Source organism: Oncorhynchus masou, chromosome 7 (assembly GCF_036934945.1).
Source record: "Oncorhynchus masou masou isolate Uvic2021 chromosome 7, UVic_Omas_1.1, whole genome shotgun sequence".
NCBI lineage: Eukaryota > Metazoa > Chordata > Actinopteri > Salmoniformes > Salmonidae > Oncorhynchus > Oncorhynchus masou.
The window spans coordinates 4,363,270-4,383,065 of record NC_088218.1 but is presented as its reverse complement, the minus strand read 5'-3'; the positions used below and the strand labels follow the sequence as shown (position 1 = coordinate 4,383,065).

Genomic DNA, 19,796 nt, shown 5'->3' with positions numbered 1-19,796 from the left:
CAAAAGCACGTAAAATCAACTCTCACTCCCCGGTCAGTTGTGCACCTGCCAATGTGCTCGTTTACACTTTACTTCAAAAGCCTGCTAAATGACGCACATTTAAGTCTTTATTACGTTTCAGCAGATATAGCTGGGAAAATTGCTTCACAATAGGGATGCCAATGCACAATTGCTCATCTACCATTTTTGGTTAAATTGGTCTCAGAAATACAGTGACAATTTTCATGACATGAGCTATCTGGATTCAACTCTGAAGGGATCCTTAAAGTCATTATACAGGCCTATTTGCCTATTCGCTGCGGGGGTTGCAAGTGGCTATTGTGACGTCGCTCGTAGCAACAAGGTCAGTGTTGGAGTTGCGCGCCCGGGTGCATTTCGCATCGAGATTTATCACCCGAGGAGACGCACTGTAATGGGCTATCGGCTGGGGAGAATCTGGAAGGCGGGGGAGAATCTGGAAATCGGTGAATTGAGCCGAATCTGGAAGTCCGTGGATTGAGCTGAAACAACTCTGGGTTTCTTTTATTATTTTTTTTTAAAGAGATTTTGCTCTAATTGTCATGATGACCGACTTGCTGTCCGTGGTGTCGGAGGCGGAGAGGAAGTCCTTTCCAACCCTCTCTCAGCTCTCAGAAAACGGTCAGGACAGGACACACTTTCTAGCCTATTTTATTGTACAGTAGAAAAGATATAGCCCACCTTGCCGCATCGTAAAAACACCTAGGCTATACGCATTTGTTTGCAAACTTTGCACAATTTAGAATCAAGGTGTGCATGTCATTTTTAAAAAGCATTTAGCCATATGAGCAATTTTTATTTTCTGAAAATTGTTCTGAAAATGTTCTCCTTTATTTCAGACGTTGACAGCATTTGGTCGAACGTGTCATCTTTCGTGGAGCGACAGATGACCTTGCAAAAGGTCAGAGCACTTTAGAAAGTCGATATTGCCTTAGTCAGTGGTCAGTCAGTTCAGCTGAACCGAGGGTAGAACAAAGGAGGATGTTTTTAGGAGGTTGAAGTTTATTTATTCCATTTCTACACCATTTTAAAACTCTAAAATGCTATTTGATGAAGAGCAAAATCAAACAAAATGACATCAGACATTAATTATCACCACGTGGAGGCTACAATCAGTGGTGGATAAAGGACCCAATTGTCATACTTGAGTAAAAGTAAAGATACCTTCATAGAAAATGACTCAAGTAAAAGTAAACACCCAGTAAAAGTCTAAAAGTATTTGCTTTTAAATATACTTAATTATCAAAAGTAAATGTAATTGCAAAAATAAACTTAAGTTTCAAAAGTAAAAGCATAAATCATTATCCATTCCTTATATTAAGCAAACCTGATGCCACCATTATCTTGTTTTATTTTTTTCACGGACAGATGGGCAATCTCCAAAACTCTGATTTAATTTACAAACGAAGCATTTGTGTTTAGTGAGTCCGCCAGATCAGAGGCAGTAGAGATGACCAGCGATGTTCTGTTGATAACTGTGTGAATTGTACAATTGTTCTGTCCTGGTGAGCATTCAAAATATAACGAGTACTTTTGGGTGTCGAGGAATATGTATGGAGTAAAAAGTACATTATTTTCTTTGAGAATGCAGTGGACTAAATGTAAAAGTTGTCAAAAATATAAATAGAAAAGCAAAGTACAGATCCCCCCAAAAAACGACTTAAGTTGTATTTTAAAGTATTTTTACTTAAGTACTTTACACCACTGGCTACAATGTCAACCACTACTCAACCTCGTCATAAATTGACTCATTTACTTGTGGAACAGTACATACAGTGAACATGAAATAGATGCATAATACATGCTATCAAGTCACAACAAGGCCCGACATCAAATGCTGGCGTCAGTGTGAAACGATCTGGCCTTAATGGCCATGTACTCTTATAATCTCCATCTGGCACAGCCAGAAGAGGACTGGCCCCCCTTCAGAGCCTGGTTCCTCTCTACCCAGTACAGCCAGAAGAGGACTGGCCACCCTTCAGAGCCTGGTTCCTCTCTACCCAGTACAGCCAGAAGAGGACTGGCCCCCCTTCAGAGCCTGGTTCCTCTCTACCCAGTACAGCCAGAAGAGGACTGGCCACCCCTCAGAGCCTGGTTCCTCTCTACCCAGTACAGCCAGAAGAGGACTGGCCACCCTTCAGAGCCTGGTTCCTCTCTACATAGTACAGCCAGAAGAGGACTGGCCCCCCTTCAGAGCCTGGTTCCTCTCTACCCAGTACAGCCAGAAGAGGACTGGCCACCCCTCAGAGCCTGGTTCCTCTCTACCCAGTACAGCCAGAAGAGGACTGGCCACCCTTCAGAGCCTGGTTCCTCTCTACATAGTACAGCCAGAAGAGGACTGGCCCCCCTTCAGAGCCTGGTTCCTCTCTACCCAGTACAGCCAGAAGAGGACTGGCCACCTCTCAGAGCCTGGTTCCTCTCTACCCAGTACAGCCAGAAGAGGACTGGCCCCCCTTCAGAGCCTGGTTTCTCTCTACCCAGTACAGCCAGAAGAGGACTGGCCACCCTTCAGAGCCTGGTTCCTCTCTACCCAGTACAGCCAGAAGAGGACTGGCCACCTCTCAGAGCCTGGTTCCTCTCTACCCAGTACAGCCAGAAGAGGACTGGCCCCCCTTCAGAGCCTGGTTCCTCTCTACCCAGTACAGCCAGAAGAGGACTGGCCACCCCTAAGAGCCTGTTTCCTCTCTACCCAGTACAGCCAGAAGAGGACTGGCCACCCCTCAGAGCCTGTTTCCTCTCTACCCAGTACAGCCAGAAGAGGACTGGCCACCCCTCAGAGCCTGGTTCCTCTCTACCCAGTACAGCCAGAAGAGGACTGGCCACCCCTCAGAGCCTGTTTCCTCTCTACCCAGTACAGCCAGAAGAGGACTGGCCACCCCTCTGAGCCTGGTTTCTCTCTAGGTTTCTTCCTATGTTCCTGCCTTTCCAGAGAGTTTTTCCTAGCCACCGTGCTTCTACATCTGCATTGCTTGCTCTTTGGGCTTTTAGGCTGGGTTTCTGTATGAGCACTTCGTGACATCTGCTGATGTAAAAAGGACTTTTGATTGCTTGAGTAACCAGAGCATAAAACAGCTGACTGCGAATGCAAATTCTGCCAGATAAATCCTACACATGCATTGAAATAGAAGGCATAGCCTACATCAGACTTACTTAGGCCTACAATCGACAAGGACGCATGAAGACAAACAAACTCGACTAAAGAATGACGAATATTGCGAAATACAAAAGGAAAATCTACTTTTGAAAAGGTGCTAAAACCACGCCCGTGATTCAGCACCTCTGATTGGACAGCGCCTCAGTACAGGAATAGTGGAGCTCCGTGATGTGGTGCTGAATGGATAGTGCCTCTGTCGAGTCGTCAGCTTCAGGACATTCGGAAAGCATTTAGACACCTTCCCCTTTTCCACATTTTGTTACGTTACAGCCTTTATCTAAAAAAAATTTTTTTTTTAATAAATGTTGAATTTTTTCCACAAATTAATACAAATAAAAAACATAAATACCTTACTTACATAAGCATTTAGACCATTTGCTATGAGACTCAAAATTGAGCTCAGGTGCATCTTGTTTCGATTGATCCTCCTTGAAATGTTTCTACAACTTGATTGGAGTCCACCTGTGGTAAATTTCATTGATTAGACATGATTTGGAAAGGCACACACCTGTCTATATAAGGTCCCACAGTTGACAGTGCATGTCAGAGCAAAAACCAAGCCATGCGGTTGAAGGAATTGTCCATAGAGCTCCGAGACAGGATTGTGTTGAGGCACAGATCTGGGGAAGAGTACCACAATATTTCTGCAGCATTGAAGGTCCCCAAGATCACTGGTTGCCCGGCCAAACTGAGCAATCGGGGGAGAACCCAATGGTCACTCTGACAGAGCTCCAGAGTTCCTCTGTAGAGATGGGAAAAACTTCCAGAAGGACAACCATCTCTGCAGCACTCCACCAATCTGGCCTTTATGGTAGAGTGGTCAGATGAAAGCCACTCCTCAGTAAAAGGCACATGACAGCTCGCTTGGAGTTTGCTAAAAGACATCTAAAGGAATACTCAGACCATGAAAAACTCTTTGGCCTGAATGCCAAGCATCACGTCTGGAGGATGCCTGGCACCATCCCTGCAGTGAAGCATGGTGGTGGCAGCATCATGCAGTGGGTATGTTTTTCAGCGACAGGGACTGTGAGACTAGTCAGGATCGAAGGAAAGATGAAAGGAGCAAGTACAGAAAGAACCTTGATGAAAACCTGCTCCAGAGTGCTCAGGACCTCAGACTGGGGCGGAGATTCACCTTCCAACAGGACAACGACCCTCAGCACACAGCCAAGAGAATGCAGGAGTGGCTTCGGGACAAGTGTCTGAATGTCCTTGAGAGGCCCAGCCAGAGCCCGGACTTGAACCCGATCTAAAAATCTCTGGATAGACCTGAAAATAGTTGTCCAGCAATGCTCCCCATCCAACCTGACAGAGCTTGAGAGGATCTGCAGAGAAGAATGGGAGAAACTCCCCAAATACAGGTGGGCCAAGCTTGTAGTTTCATACCCAGGAAGGCTCGAGGCTGTAATCGCTGCCAAAGGTGCTTCAACAAAGTACTGAGTAAAGGGTCTGAATATTTATGTAAATTTAATATTTCAGTTGTATTTTTTAAACCTGTTTTTGCTTTGTCATTATGGGGTATTTTGTGTACATTTTAGAATTAGGTTGTAACGTAACATAATGTGAAGTAAGTCAACGGGTCTGAATAACTTCTGAATGCACTGTATATAACTATTTAGTCTGTGGCCAGCTAGAAATGTTTTGGGCACAGTTAGATATCTTACAATGCGTATATGAAAATCATAACTGGTACGCAGATCTTTATAAATGGTAGGATGAATTGTAAATTGGCACCCCACATGAAAAAGGTTGCAGACTGCCCTGCTATTGGCTGTATGAAGCCACCCTTGTCGAACGTAAGCCCACAGTGTACCATGACAGTGTCATTGTCTCGTGTGCTTCAGTCAGAGATGATCCTCATGTGTGCGCCAGTTCATTTGTGTGTTTCCTTTCATCTCCATGGAAGGGAAACATTCTGCGAATATTGAAGCAGATTCTGGGGATCAAATCAAATCAAATGTATTTATATAGCCCTTCCTACATCAGCTGATATCTCAAAGTGCTGTACAGAATCCCAGCCTAAAACCCCAAACAGCAAGCAATGCAGGTGTAGAAGCACGGTGGCTAGGAAAAACTCCCTAGAAAGGCCAAAATCTAGGAAGAAACCTAGAGAGGAACCAGGCTATGAGGGGTGGCCAGCCCTCTTCTGGCTGTGCCGGGTGGAGATTATAACAGATCATGGCCAAGATGTTCAAGTGTTCATAAATGACCAGCGTTGTCAAATAATAATAATCACAGTAGTTGTCGAGGGTGCAGCAAGTCAGCACCTCAGGAGTAAATGTCAGTTGGCTTTTCATTCCCGATCATTAAGAGTATCTCTACCGCTCCTGCTGTCTCTACAGAGTTGAAAACAGCAGGTCTGGGACAGGTAGCACATCCGGTAAACAGGTCAGGGTTCCATAGCCGCAGGCAGAACAGTTGAAACTGGAGCAGCAGCACGGCCAGGTGGACTGGGGACAGCAAGGAGTCATCATGCCAGGTTGTCCTGAGGCATGGTCCTAGGGCTCAAGTCCTCCAAGAGAGAGAAAGAAAGAGAGAAAGAGAGAATTAGAGAGAGCATACTTAAATTCACACAGGACACCGGATAAGACAGGAGAAGTACTCCAGATATAACAAACTAACCCTAGCCCCCCGACACATAAACTACTGCAGCATAAATACTGGAGGCTGAGACCGGAAGGGTCAGGAGACACTATGGCCCCGTCCGATGATACCCCAGGACAGGGCCAAACAGGAAGGATATAACCCCACCGGGTTATCTTCAACCACCAACTTACCATCCTGAGAAAAGGCCGAGTATAGCCCACAAAGATCTCCGCTACAGCACAAACCAAAGGGGGGGCACCAACCCAGACAGGAAGATCACGTCAGTGACTCAACCCCCTCAAGTGACGCACCCCTCCTAGGGACGGCATGAAAGAGCACCAGTAAGCCAGTAACTCAGGCCCTGTAATAGGGTTAGAGGCAGAGAATCCCAGTGGAGAGAGGGGAACCGGCCAGGCAGAGACAACAAGGGCGGTTCGTTGCTCCAGAACCTTTCCATTCACCTTCACACTCCTGGGCCAGACTACACTCAATCATAAAAGAGAAGAGATGAGTTTTCAGTAAAGACTTAAAGGTTGAGACCGAGTTTGCGTCTCTCACGTGGGTAGGCAGACCATTCCATAAAAATGGAGCTCTATAGGAGAAAGCCATGCCTCCAGCTGTTTGCTTAGAAATTCTAGGGACAATTAGGAGGCCTGCGCCTTGTGACCGTAGCGTACGTGTAGGTATGTATGGCAGGACCAAATCGGAAAGATAGGTAGGAGCAAGCCCATATAATGCTTTGTAGGTTAGCAGTAAAAACCTTGAAATCAGCCCTTGCCTTGACAGGAAGCCAGTGTAGGGAGGCTAGCACTGGAGTAATATGATCAAATCTTTTGGTTCTAGTCAGGATTCTAGCAGCCGTATTTAGCACTAACTGAAGTTTATTTAATGCTTTATCCGGGTAGCTGGAAAGTAGTGCATTGCAGTAGTCTAACCTAGATGTAACAAAAGCATGGATTCATTTTTCTGAATCATTTTTGGACAGAAAGTTTCTGATTTTTGCAATGTTACGTAGATGGAAAAAGCTGTCCTTGAAACAGTCTTGATATGTTCGTCAAAAGAAAGATCAGGGTCCAGAGTAACGCCGAGGTCCTTCACATCTTTATTTGAGACGACTGTACAACCATCAAGGTTAATTGTCAGATTCAACAGAAGATCTCTTTGTTTCTTGGGACCTAGAACAAGCATCTCTATTTTGTCCGAGTTTAAAAGTTAGAAAGTTTGCAGCCATCCACTTCCTTATGTCTGAAACACAGGCTTCTAGTGAGGACAATTTTGGGGCTTCAAACCATTCACAGAGACAAACGGATCTCTTTCCAACAGATAAGATCTAAACCAGGCCAGAACTTGTTCGCGTAGACCAATTTGGGTTTCCAATATCTCCAAAAGAATGTGGTGATCGATGGTATCAAAAGCAGCACTAAGGTCTAGGAGCACGAGGACAGATGCAGAGCCTCGGTCTGACACCATTAAAAGGTCATTTATCACCTTCACAAGTGCAGTCTCAGTGCTTTTTCTATAATTTTTCAACAAACAATGTGGCTCTGAGAATATAGATTGCAGCATTTCCCTGGTGAACTATTATGTTACCTACGCAGGTGGTGATTATTATATATTATTATATTCCACACTATAGATAAATAACTTAGTAGTGTTTAATGATGTTTTGCCAGCAAGATAGATCTGCAAAAATATCTAATTTTAACTGAGGAAGATGGACAAGCAAAACTGATCGAGTGAGAGATGGAAATGCATGGTTGTTTATTCCAGAGGCAGATAGACTACAGGTAGGGATCAGGTGGGCTACAGGTAGGGACCAGGTAGGCTACAGGTAGGGACCAGGTAGGCTACAGGTAGGGATCAGGTAGGCATCAGGTAGGCTACAGGTAGGGATCAGGTAGACTACAGGTAGGGATCAGGTGGGCTACAGGTAGGGACCAGGTAGGCTACAAGTAGGTATCAGGTAGACTACAGGTAGGGATCAGGTAGGCTACAGGTAGGGATCAGGTAGGCTACAGGTAGGGATCAGGTAGACTACAGGTAGAATATAGTCCGGGTAGCCATTTGATTACCTGTTCATTTGATTACCTGGGGTAAAAACTGTTGAAACGCCTTTTTGTCCTAGACTTGGCACTCCGGTACCGCTTGCCATGCGGTAGTAGAGAGAACAGTCTATGACTGGGGTGGCTGGGGCCTTTGACAATTTTTAGGACCTTCATCTGACACCGCCTGGTGTAGAGATCCTGGATGGCAGGCAGTTTAGCCCCAGAGATGTACTGGGCCATATGCACTACCCTTTGTAGTGCCTTACGGTCAGTGGCTGAGCAATTGCCGTACCAGGCAGTGATGCAACCAGTCAGGATGCTCTCGAAGTTGCAGCTGTAGAACCTTTTGAGGATCTCAGGACTAATGCCAAATCTTTTTAGTTTCCTGAGAGGGAATAGGCTTTGTCGTGTCCTCTTCACAACTGTCTTGGTGTGTTTGGCCCATTCTAGTTTGTTGTTGATGTGGACACCAAGGAACTTGAAGCTCTCAACCTGCTCCACTACAGCCCCGTCGATGAGAATGGGGGCGTGCTCGGTCCTCCTTTTCCTGTAGTCCACAATCATCTCCTTAGTCTTGGTTACGTTTAGGGATAGGTTGTTATTCTGGCACCGCCCGGCCAGGTCTCTGACCTCCTCTCTATAGGCTGTCTCGTCGTTGTCGGTGATCAGGCCTAACACAGTTGCGTCGTCTGCAAACTTAATGATGGTGTTGGAGTTGTGCCTGGCCATGCAGTCGTGAGTGAACAGGGAGTACAGGAGGGGACTAAGCACATACCCCTGGGGAGTGCCAGGGTTAAGGATCAGCGTGGCAGATGTGTTGCTACCTAACATCACCACCTGGGGGCAGCCCGTCAGGAAGTCCAGGATCCAGTTGTAGAGGGAGGTGTTAAGACCCTGGATCCTTAGCTTAGTGATGAGCTTTGAGGGTACAATGGTGTTGAACGCTGAGCTGTAGTCAATGAATAGCATTCTCACATAAGTGTTCCTTTTGTGCAGGTGGGAAAGGGCAGTGTGGAGTGCAATAGAGATTGCATCATCTGTGGATCTGTTTGGGCGGTATGCAAATTGGAGTGGGTCTAGGGTTCTGGGATAATGGTGTTGATGTGAGCCATTACCAACCTTTTAAAGCACTTCATGGCCACGGACGTGAGTGCTACGGGTCTGTAGTCATATAGGCACGTTGCCTTTGTGTTCATGGGCACAGGGACAATGGTGGTCTGCTTGAAACATGTTGGTATTACAGACTCAATCAGGGACATGTTGAAAATGTCAGTGAAGACACCTGCCAGTTGGTCAGCACATGCCCGGAGCATACGTCCTGGTAGTCCGTCTGGCCCCGCAGCCTTGTGTATGTTGACCTGTTTAAAGGTCTTACACACATCGGCTACGGATAGCGTGATCACACAGTCATCCAGAACAGCTGATGCTCTCATGCATGCCTCAGTGTTGCTTCCCTCGAAGCGAGCATGGAAGTGATTTAGCTCGTCTGGTAGGCTCGTGTCACTGGGCAGCTCGCGGCTGTGCTGCCGTTTGTAGTCTGTAATAGTTTGCAAGCCCTGCCACGTAAGACGAGCTTCGGAGCCGGTGTAGTGTGATTCAATCTTAGCCCTGTATTGACGCTTTGCCTGTTTGATGGTTCGTCACGGGGCATAGCAGGATTTCTTGTAAGTATCCGGGTTAGAGTCCCGCACCTAACTGTGTTATTGACTTGTTTATTGTTTACTCAATGTGTAACTCTGTGTTGCCTGTTCACACTGCTATGCTTTATCTTGGCCAGGTCGCAGTTGCAAATGAGAACTTGTTCTCAACTAGCCTACCTGGTTAAATAAAGGTGAAATAAAAAAATAAAATAAAAAATAAAACCTTGAAAGCGGCAGCTATACCCTTTAGCTCAGTGCGAATGTTGCCTGTAATCCATGGCTTCTGGTTGGGGTATGTACGTACAGTCACTGTGGGGATGACGTCCTCAATGTACTTATTGATAAAGCCCGTGACTGATGTGGTGTACTCCTCAATGCCATCAGAAGAATCCCGGAACATGTTCCAGTCTGTGATAGCAAAACAGTCCTTTAGTTTAGCATCTGCTTCATCTGACCACTTTTTTATAGAACGAGTCACTCGTGCTTCCTGCTTTAATTTTTGCTTGTAAGCAGGAATCAGGGGGATAGAGTTGTGGTCGGATTTACCAAATGGAGGGCGAGGGAGAGCTTTGTACGCGTCTCTGTGTGTGGCGGCTGCTGCTCTCTGCTTTCTACAAGTGAGAGAAAAGGGCGCAGGCTGCTGCTCTCTGCTTTCTACAAGTGAGAGAAAAGGGCGCAGGCTGCTGCTCTCTGTTTTCTACAAGTGAGAGAAAAGGGCGCAGGCTGCTGCTCTCTGCTTTCTACAAGTGAGAGAAAAGGGCGCAGGCTGCTGCTCTCTGCTTTCTACAAGTGAGAGAAAAGGGCGCAGGCTGCTGCTCTCTGCTTTCTACAAGTGAGAGAAAAGGGGCGCAGGCTGCTTCTCTCTGCTTTCTACAAGTGAGAGAAAAGGGCGCAGGCTGCTTCTCTCTGCTTTCTACAAGTGAGAGAAAAGGGCGCAGGCTGCTGCTCTCTGCTTTCTACAAGTGAGAGAGGGGCGCAGGCTGCTGCTCTCTGCTTTCTTACAAGTGAGAGAAAGGGCGCAGGCTGCTGCTCTCTGCTTTCTACAAGTGAGAGAAAAGGCGCAGGCTGCTGCTCTCTGCTTTCTACAAGTGAGAGAAAAGGGCGCAGGCTGCTTCTCTCTGCTTTCTACAAGTGAGAGAAAGGGCGCATGCTGCTGCTCTCTGCTTTCTACAAGTGAGAGAAAAGGGCGCAGGCTGCTGCTCTCTGCTTTCTACAAGTGAGAGAAAAGGGCGCAGGCTGCTGCTCTCTGCTTTCTACAAGTGAGAGAAAAGGGCGCAGGCTGCTGCTCTCTGCTTTCTACAAGTGAGAGAAAAGGGCGCAGGCTGCTGCTCTCTGCTTTCTACAAGTGAGAGAAAAGGGCACAGGCTGCTGCTCTCTGAGCGATGCCAGTCAGCCAATAAAACCAGCTGTTGTAGTTTAATTGGGATTGGAATTAATTTAATTTAACTTTACCTTTTGGTCTGTGTATGAATATAAACTCTAAAATTGGACTATTTTGTAACAGATTTGAAGCTGGAAACTATTTTATTGCCCAATTTTCAGTGAGATTAAGAAATCTTTTAGCTTTGAGGAAAGTCAGGAAACATTAGGGAAGTAAATATGACATATGATAAATAGTAGAGGCATAAATAGTCATGATGTCTTTCAGCTATATTCATCATCAGGTCTAGGAGAACTGGTTGACAACTTGTTGTGTCTGTCTGTCTGTCTGTCTGTCTGTCTGTCTGTCTGTCTGTCTGTCTGTCTGTCTGTCTGTCTGTCTGTCTGTCTGTCTGTCTGTCTGTCTGTCTGTCCAGGGGGTCTACATTGCAGGCCTGGGATCCTTCACCTTCTCTCAGCAGAAGCTGGACGTAGGCAACAAGTTTGTTTTGATCCAGCGACCCATCTTCCTGCTCTCTGAGAAGCTGTCCCAGTCACACGGCCTCAAGCAGGTCAAACCGCTGTCTGCAGGTGAGTGGGCCAGAACACACACACACACGGGGTGCGTACGCACGCACGCACGCACACAGACAGACACACACATGAGACATCGTCTGTTAACGCTAAGCGCGTTTATGTGAACGATCGCAGATGTCAAGCCTGAGTTGTGAAAAAACCCGGTGCACAGCTGTGTGTCTAAATCAAGTGTTGCTTTTAGCAGTAGCAACACGATGACATGTCCGTTCTAGTCGTTGTATTTCTATGCGTGTGCCTGTGCTACCCGTCTGTCCGTCCGTCGTCACTAGGGGATGTGCCACTGGTTCAGCTCAACTTCCCAGGCCTGTCTGTGGAGAGCATGTTGGGGGTGGGATAGAGAGAGCCATCTTGGTGTGTTAATATCTCTGTCTGTGGAGAGCATGTTGGGGGTGGGATAGAGAGAGCCATCTTGGTGTGTTAATATCTCTGTCTGTAGAGAGCATGTTGGGGGTGGGATAGAGAGCCATCTTGGTGTGTTACTATGTCTGAGGAGAGCATGTTGGGGGTGGGATAGAGAGAGCCATCTTGGTGTGTTAATATCTGTCTGTGGAGAGCATGTTGGGGGTGGGATATAGAGAGCCATCTTGGTGTGTTACTATCTCTGTCTGTAGAGAGCATGTTGGGGGTGGGATAGAGAGAGCCATCTTGGTCTGTTACTATCTCTGTCTGTGGAGAGCATGTTGGGGGTGGGATAGAGAGAGCCATCTTGGTGTGTTAATATCTCTGTGGAGAGCATGTTGGGGGTGGGATAGAGAGAGCCATCTTGGTCTGTTAATATCTCTGTCTGTGGAGAGCATGTTGGGGGTGGGATAGAGAGAGCCATCTTGGTGTGTTAATATCTCTGTCTGTGGAGAGCATGTTGGGGTGGGATAGAGAGAGCCATCTTGGTGTGTTACTATGTCTGAGGAGAGCATGTTGGGGGTGGGATAGAGAGAGCCATCTTGGTGTGTTAATATCTCTGTCTGTGGAGAGCATGTTGGGGGTGGGATAGAGAGAGCCATCTTGGTGTGTTACTATCTCTGTCTGTGGAGAGCATGTTGGGGTGGGATAGAGAGCCATCTTGGTCTGTTAATATCTCTGTCTGTGGAGAGCATGTTGGGGGTGGGATAGAGAGAGCCATCTTGGTGTGTTACTATCTCTGTCTGTGGAGAGCATGTTGGAATGGGATGGAGAGAGCCATCTTGGTGTGGCTGACTCTTATCCAACCCAGGTTGTCTGTCTATACACGACTGCTGAGCTAAAGCCTATAGCTTTAACCTGGATAACCAAGTCTTCAGGTCTCAAGACAAGCTGGTTAATCATCACAGGAGACCAGTACACTAACACTAGGAATGTGAGTTATCCATCTGTCTTCACAGCAGGAGACGTGCCACTGGTCCAGCTCAACTTCACAGCCCTGTCTGTGGAGAGCCCGTTTGAGCGTCACGTGGTGGAGGGCTGTGTGAGAGAGACTCTGCTGGTGTTGCTGAGAGCCGTGGCCGCCGGACGCTCAGTCCTCTTCACCTTCCACGCCATCGGAGAGCTGTTGTTCTGCCGGAGCAAAGTCAAGATGAAGTTCTACCACGACTTTGTCACCTCCCTGGACGGCAGCGGAAGCTGCTCTTGGCACTCTCCAATGTCAGTAGGGTGTATTAGATATGTCATGTAGGTAGTGTGCGTATGGGGTTGGGTTGGGTAGGGTGTGTGTGTGTGTGTGTGTGTGTGTGTGTGTGTGTGTGTGTGTGTGTGTGTGTGTGTGAGAGACAGACAGAGAGAGAGAGTGAGCAGGTGTGCAGGTATGAAGTGCGTTTGTATTTGTGTTGATGACAATTCCCCTACTCCACTCTCTATCCCAGAGACCTGGCACCAGCAACTCTGTCCTGTTTGAGAGATCCAGCATAACAGGGACCAGCAACGCCATCATCCTCCCCAGGATCTCTTCCGAACAGGGGGGAAGGACTGGGAGAGGAGGCCCTGGCCCAGGTCCAGACAGACTCAGACAGGAAGAAGAAGAATGGAGGTGAGGGAGAGACAGTGGTGTAATCTAGTCCTCTAAAAACAAGGGGTTTTATGGCCAAATTGAATTGATGACCATATTCAACTGATGACCATATTCAATTGATGACCATATTCAACTGATGACCATATTCAACTGATGACCATATTCAACTGATGACCATATTCAATTGATCACCATATTCAACTGATGACCATATTCAATTGATGACTATATTCAATTGATGACTATATTCAATTGATGACTATATTCAACTGATGACCATATTCAACTGATGACCATAGTCAATTGATGACTATATTCAATTGATGACCATATTCAACTGATGACTATATTCAATTGATGACCATATTCAATTGATGACTATATTCAATTGATGACCAAATTCAATTGATGACCAAATTCAATTGATGACCATATTCAATTGATGACCATATTCAATTGATGACCATATTCAATTGATGACTATATTCAACTGATGACCATATTCAATTGATCACCATATTCAACTGATGACCATATTCAATTGATGACCATATTCAACTGATGACTATATTCAACTGATGACCATATTCAACTGATGACCATATTCAATTGATCACCATATTCAACTGATGACCATATTTATTTGATTTGGATTAACTCAGTGAATATCTCGATCAGATTGAGGGTTTTAATGGGTGTAACGTCTCTGGTGAGTGATATGTGTTGCTCTCACTTAACCTTGATAACCCAGTGTTGGAGAGAAAGGTAAGCTGATATAACATTATCTAGACTTGGGCGTATCCCAGAACATGTATGTCTCTTCATCTGCAGTCTTTCTCACCTGTAGTTATGTTACCACGTTTACCCAGAATCCCTGGTGACTCCGCAGTCCAGATCCAGACACACCCTGCACCCAGCCAAGGTCAACGGGATCAGTCTCACTGATGACCTGGAGCCCAGACCTCCAGCGGAGACCAACACTGACAGGTACTGTCGGCCTCACTGCTAACCCCAGTTATCGTCGGACTCACTGCTAACCCCAACTGTCGTCGGCCTCACTGCTAACCCCAGCTATTGTCGGCCTCACTGCTAACCCCAGCTATTGTAGGCTAACACTGTTAACCCCAGCCATTGTCGGCCTCACTGCTAAACCCAGCTATTGTCGGCCTCACTGCTAACCCCTGCTATTGTCGGCTAACACTGTTAACCCAGCTATTGTCGGCCTCACTGCTAACCCCAGCTATTGTCGGCCTCACTGCTAACCCCTGCTATTGTCGGCTAACACTGTTAACCCAGCTATTGTCGGCCTCACTGCTAACCCCAGCTATTGTCGGCCTCACTGCTAACCCCTGCTATTGTCGGCCTCACTGCTAACCCCAGCTATTGTCGGCCTCACTGCTAACCCCAGCCATTTCCGGCCTCACTGTTAACCCCAGCCATTGTCGGCCTCACTGCTAACCCCAGCTATTGTCGGCCTCACTGCTAACCCCTGCTATTGTCGGCCTCACTGCTAACCCCAGCTATTGTCGGCCTCACTACTTATCCCAGCTATTGTCGGTCTCACTGCTAACCCCAGCTATTGTCGGCTAACACTGCTAACCCCAGCTATTGTCGGCTAACACTGTTAACCCCAGCTATTGTCGGCTAACACTGCTAACCCCAGCTATTGTCGGCTAACACTACTAACCCCAGCTATTGTCGGCTAACACTGCTAACCCCAGCTATTGTCGGCTAACACTACTAACCCCAGCTATTGTCGGCTAACACTGTTAACCCCACCTATTGTCGGCTAACACTGTTAACCCCAGCTATTTCGGCTAACACTACTAACCCCAGCTATTGTCGCTAACACTGCTAACCCCAGCTATTGTCGGCTAACACTGTTAACCCCAGCTATTGTCGGCTAACACTACTAACCCCAGCTATTGTCGGCTAACACTGTTAACCCCACCTATTGTCGGCTAACACTGCTAACCCCAGCTATTGTCGGCTAACACTGTTAACCTCATCTCCTACTGACCAGGCTGCATCCCATGGCACCATATTCCATATGTTAAGTAGTGCACTACTTCATAGGGCTTTGATCAAAAGTAGTGCACTACTTCATAGGGCTTTGATCAAAGGTAGTGCACTACATAAGGAATAGGGTGCCATTTGGGACATTGGGGCGGCAGGGTAGCCTAGTGGTTAGAGTGTTGGACTCGTAACCGGAAGGTTGCAAGTTACAACCCCCGAGCTGACAAGGTACAAATCTGTCGTTCTGACCCCTGAACAGGCAGCTAACCCACTGTTCCTAGGCCGCCATTGAAAATAAGAATTTGTTCTTAACTGACTTGCCTAGTTAAATAAAGGTTAAAAAATAAATAAATTATCACACACTGCCACAGGATAGTGAGTGAAGCTTGACCCTGGTAGGTCTCACCTTTACACCTGTTAATCCAGGACAGAGACACAAGACTCTCTAACCCTGTTAATCCAGGACTGTAACACAAGACCCCACTCCCAGCCTACAGCAGATTGCATAATTTAACAGAAAACCAGTTTGGAAACCAGTGTTTTAATCATCACTTCTAAGAGCTATCCTTATGTTTTACCCAAATAAGTTAAATTCTAAGACCTGAAGACTTGCGTTAGCTCTCTGAGTTAAATTAAGAGCCTTGACTAAGACCTGTAGACTTGCATTAGCTCTCTGACCCAGTAATAAGTTAAATTCAGTGGCTAAGACCTGAAGACCCAATACCTAGGCTATGTCCCAATTATCTCTCCTTCCTCCCAAAGTGTGTACTTGTTCACTTCCCTTCACTGATTTGAAAGGAAATGACTAATTTATAAGAAATATGGTGGAAACTCCCAGTAGCCCCATGCCTCCAATTCAATGCTTTTAGATTTATGGGAAGTAGTGAACAAGTTTTTATTATATTATTGGAACACACCCTTGGGCAATCTGCATGAGTTTAGGAGAGGGTACTTGTGTTACTGTCCTGTCCGGGGGTAGTGGCTCCATGAATGATGCAGCTCTCCCTGTGTGGGACAGTTCCTCACCTGTCACCACCTGATCATTCAGACAGTGTGCCCTGAGGTTTAGCCTGCCCCTGCACCCCCCACAGCGGTCCCGTGGCCCTAGACTCTGAAACTAGACCCTCTGGACGTTCCTCCGTCCATACAGACACTGTCTGCGTCCCCAATGACACCCTATTGGAAGCCTTCAATTATCACTTGGCTCCGGCTGTGCAGGAGAAAGTGACGGTGGTGTGTGTGTGTGTATTTGTGATGGGTGTGTGTTCGTTTGGTCAAACGAAGTGCACTATGGGAATAGGGTGCCATTTGGGGTACATAACCAGGTGTATTTTGGTCTCCCAGGACTGTGGTTGAATAGCCCCTGGTCTGAAAGATAACCCAGGACTGCGATTGTATTTGCATTTATTATGGATCTCCACTACTCTTCCTGGGGTCCAGCAAAATTAAGGCAGCTATAGCCCCTGATCTGAAAGATAACCCAGGACTGTGGTTGAATAGCCCCTGAGCTGAAAGATAACCCAGGACTGTGGTTGAATAGCTCCTGAGCTGAAAGATAACCCAGGACTGTGGTTGAATAGCCCCTGATCTGAAAGATAACCTAGGACTGTGGTTGAATAGCCCCTGAGCTGAAAGATAACCCAGGACTGTGGTTGAATAGCCCCTGAGCTGAAAGATAACCCAGGACTGTGGTTGAATAGCCCCTGATCTGAAAGATAACCCAGGACTGTGGTTGAATAGCTCCTGATCTGAAAGATATCTGTTTCTGCTATCTGCTATCTGTTTCCAACCTGCTGTCCTGTAGGTCCACAGTGTCTATCCTACCACTGGAGGGTGCTGCTCTGAAGGAGGGGAAGGTGAAGAGGGGGGACTCTCACCTGGACATGCCCTGTGTCAACCACAACAGGGCTGGACAGGTGTGTGTGTGTGTGCCGGACACTCTGCTTTTGTGGGTGTGTATGAGGGGTATCAATCAATCAATCAATCAACCAACAACTGTGTGTTTCCCTATAGGAGGTGTTACCTGTGTATATAACATCACCTATCCTTCCCTATAGGAGGTGTTACCTGTGTGTATAACATCACCTATCCTTCCCTATAGGAGGTGTTACCTGTGTATAACATCACCTATCCTTCCCTATAGGAGTTGTGTTACCTGTGTATATAACATCACCTATCCTTCCCTATAGGAGTTGTGTTACCTGTGTGTATAACATCACCTATCCTTCCCTATAGGAGGTGTTACCTGTGTATATAACATCACCTATCCTTCCCTATAGGAGTTGTGTTACCTGTGTATATAACATCACCTATCCTTCCCTATAGGAGTTGTGTTACCTGTGTATATAACATCACCTATCCTTCCCTATAGGAGGTGTTACCTGTGTATATAACATCACCTATCCTTCCCTATAGGAGGTGTTACCTGTGTATATAACATCACCTATCCTTCCCTATAGGAGGTGTTACCTGTGTATATAACATCACCTATCCTTCCCTATAGAGGTGTACCTGTGTATATAACATCACCTATCCTTCCCTATAGGAGGTGTTACCTGTGTATATAACATCACCTATCCTTCCCAATAGGAGGTGTTACCTGTGTATATAACATCACCTATCCTTCCCTATAGGAGGTGTTACCTGTGTGTATAACATCACCTATCCTTCCCTATAGGAGTTGTGTTACCTGTGTATATAACATCACCTATCCTTCCCTATAGGAGTTGTGTTACCTGTGTATATAACATCACCTATCCTTCCCTATAGGAGTTGTGTTACCTGTGTATATAACATCACCTATCCTTCCCTATAGGAGGTGTTACCTGTGTATATAACATCACCTATCCTTCCCTATAGGAGGTGTTACCTGTATATATAACATCACCTATCCTTCCCTATAGGAGGTGTTACCTGTGTGTATGACATCACCTATCCCTTCCCTATAGGAGTTGTGTTACCTGTGTATATAACATCGCCTATCCTTCCCTATAGAGGTGTTACCTGTGTATATAACATCACCTATCCTTCCCTATAGAGTTGTGTTACCTGTGTATATAACATCACCTATCCTTCCCTATAGAGTGTTACCTGTGTGTATAACATCACCTATCCCTTCCCTATAGGAGTTGTGTTACCTGTGTATATAACATCACCCTATCCTTCCCTATAGGAGGTGTTACCTGTGTATATAACATCACCTATCCTTCCCTATAGGAGGTGTTACCTGTGTATATAACATCACCTATCCTTCCCTATAGGAGTTGTGTTACCTGTGTATATAACGTCACCTATCCTTCCCTATAGGAGTTGTGTTACCTGTGTATATAACATCACCTATCCTTCCCTATAGGAGTTGTGTTACCTGTGTATATAACATCACCTATCCTTCCCCCTATAGGAGGTGTTACCTGTGTATAACATCACCTATCTTCCCTATAGGAGGTGTTACCTGTGTATATAACATCACCTATCCTTCCTAGGAGTTGTGAGTTGTGTTACCTGTGTGTATAACATCACCTATCCTTCCCTATAGGGTTAGGCCACCTGTGTGTATAACATCACCTATCCTTCCCTATAGGAGGTGTTACCTGTGTGTATAACATCACCTATCCTTCCCTATAGGAGTTGTTGCCTGCAAAGCAACATCACCTATCCTTCCCTAGGAGTGCTACCTGTGTGTATGCACATCACCTATCCCTTCCCTATAGGAGTTGTGTTACCTGTGTATATGACATCACCTATCCTTCCCTATAGGAGGTGTTACCTGTGTATATAACATCACCTATCCTTCCCTATAGGAGGTGTTACTGTGTATCTTACATCACCTATCCTTCCCTATAGGAGGTGTTACCTGTGTATATAACATCACCTATCCTTCCCTATAGGAGTTGTGTTACCTGTGTATATAACATCACCTATCCTTCCCTATAGGAGGTGTTACCTGTGTATATAACATCACCTATCCTTCCCTATAGGAGTTGTGTTACCTGTGTATATAACATCACCTATCCTTCCCTATAGGAGGTGTTACCTGTGTATATAACATCACCTATCCTTCCCTATAGGAGGTGTTACCTGTGTATAACATCACCTATCCTTCCCTATAGGAGGTGTTACCTGTGTATATAACATCACCTATCCTTCCCTATAGGAGTTGTGAGTTGTGTTACCTGTGTGTATAACATCACCTATCCTTCCCTATAGGAGTTGTGTTACCTGTGTGTATAACATCACCTATCCTTCCCTATAGGAGGTGTTACCTGTGTGTATAACATCACCTATCCTTCCCTATAGGAGTTGTTGTTACCTGTGTGTATAACATCACCTATCCTTCCCTATAAGGAGGTGTTACCTGTGTGTATAACATCACCTATCCCTTTAGGAGTTGTCATCACCCA

The 19,796-nt window shown here is 46.1% G+C and overlaps 1 protein-coding gene across 1 annotated transcript; it reads left to right on the top strand.

Annotated features, from left to right (window-relative positions):
- Nucleotides 1–543: 543 nt before the first annotated feature.
- On the top strand, nucleotides 544–18,680 carry LOC135542919 (coiled-coil domain-containing protein 81-like). The gene is made up of 9 exons (XM_064970058.1): nucleotides 544–639; nucleotides 858–919; nucleotides 11,240–11,393; nucleotides 12,758–13,020; nucleotides 13,235–13,361; nucleotides 14,132–14,145; nucleotides 14,228–14,367; nucleotides 17,201–17,312; nucleotides 18,657–18,680. The coding sequence occupies exons 1-9, from the start codon at nucleotides 561–563 to the stop codon at nucleotides 18,678–18,680; spliced, it is 975 nt and encodes a 324-aa protein (XP_064826130.1). The 5' UTR covers nucleotides 544–560.
- The last annotated feature ends 1,116 nt before the right edge of the window (nucleotides 18,681–19,796 follow it).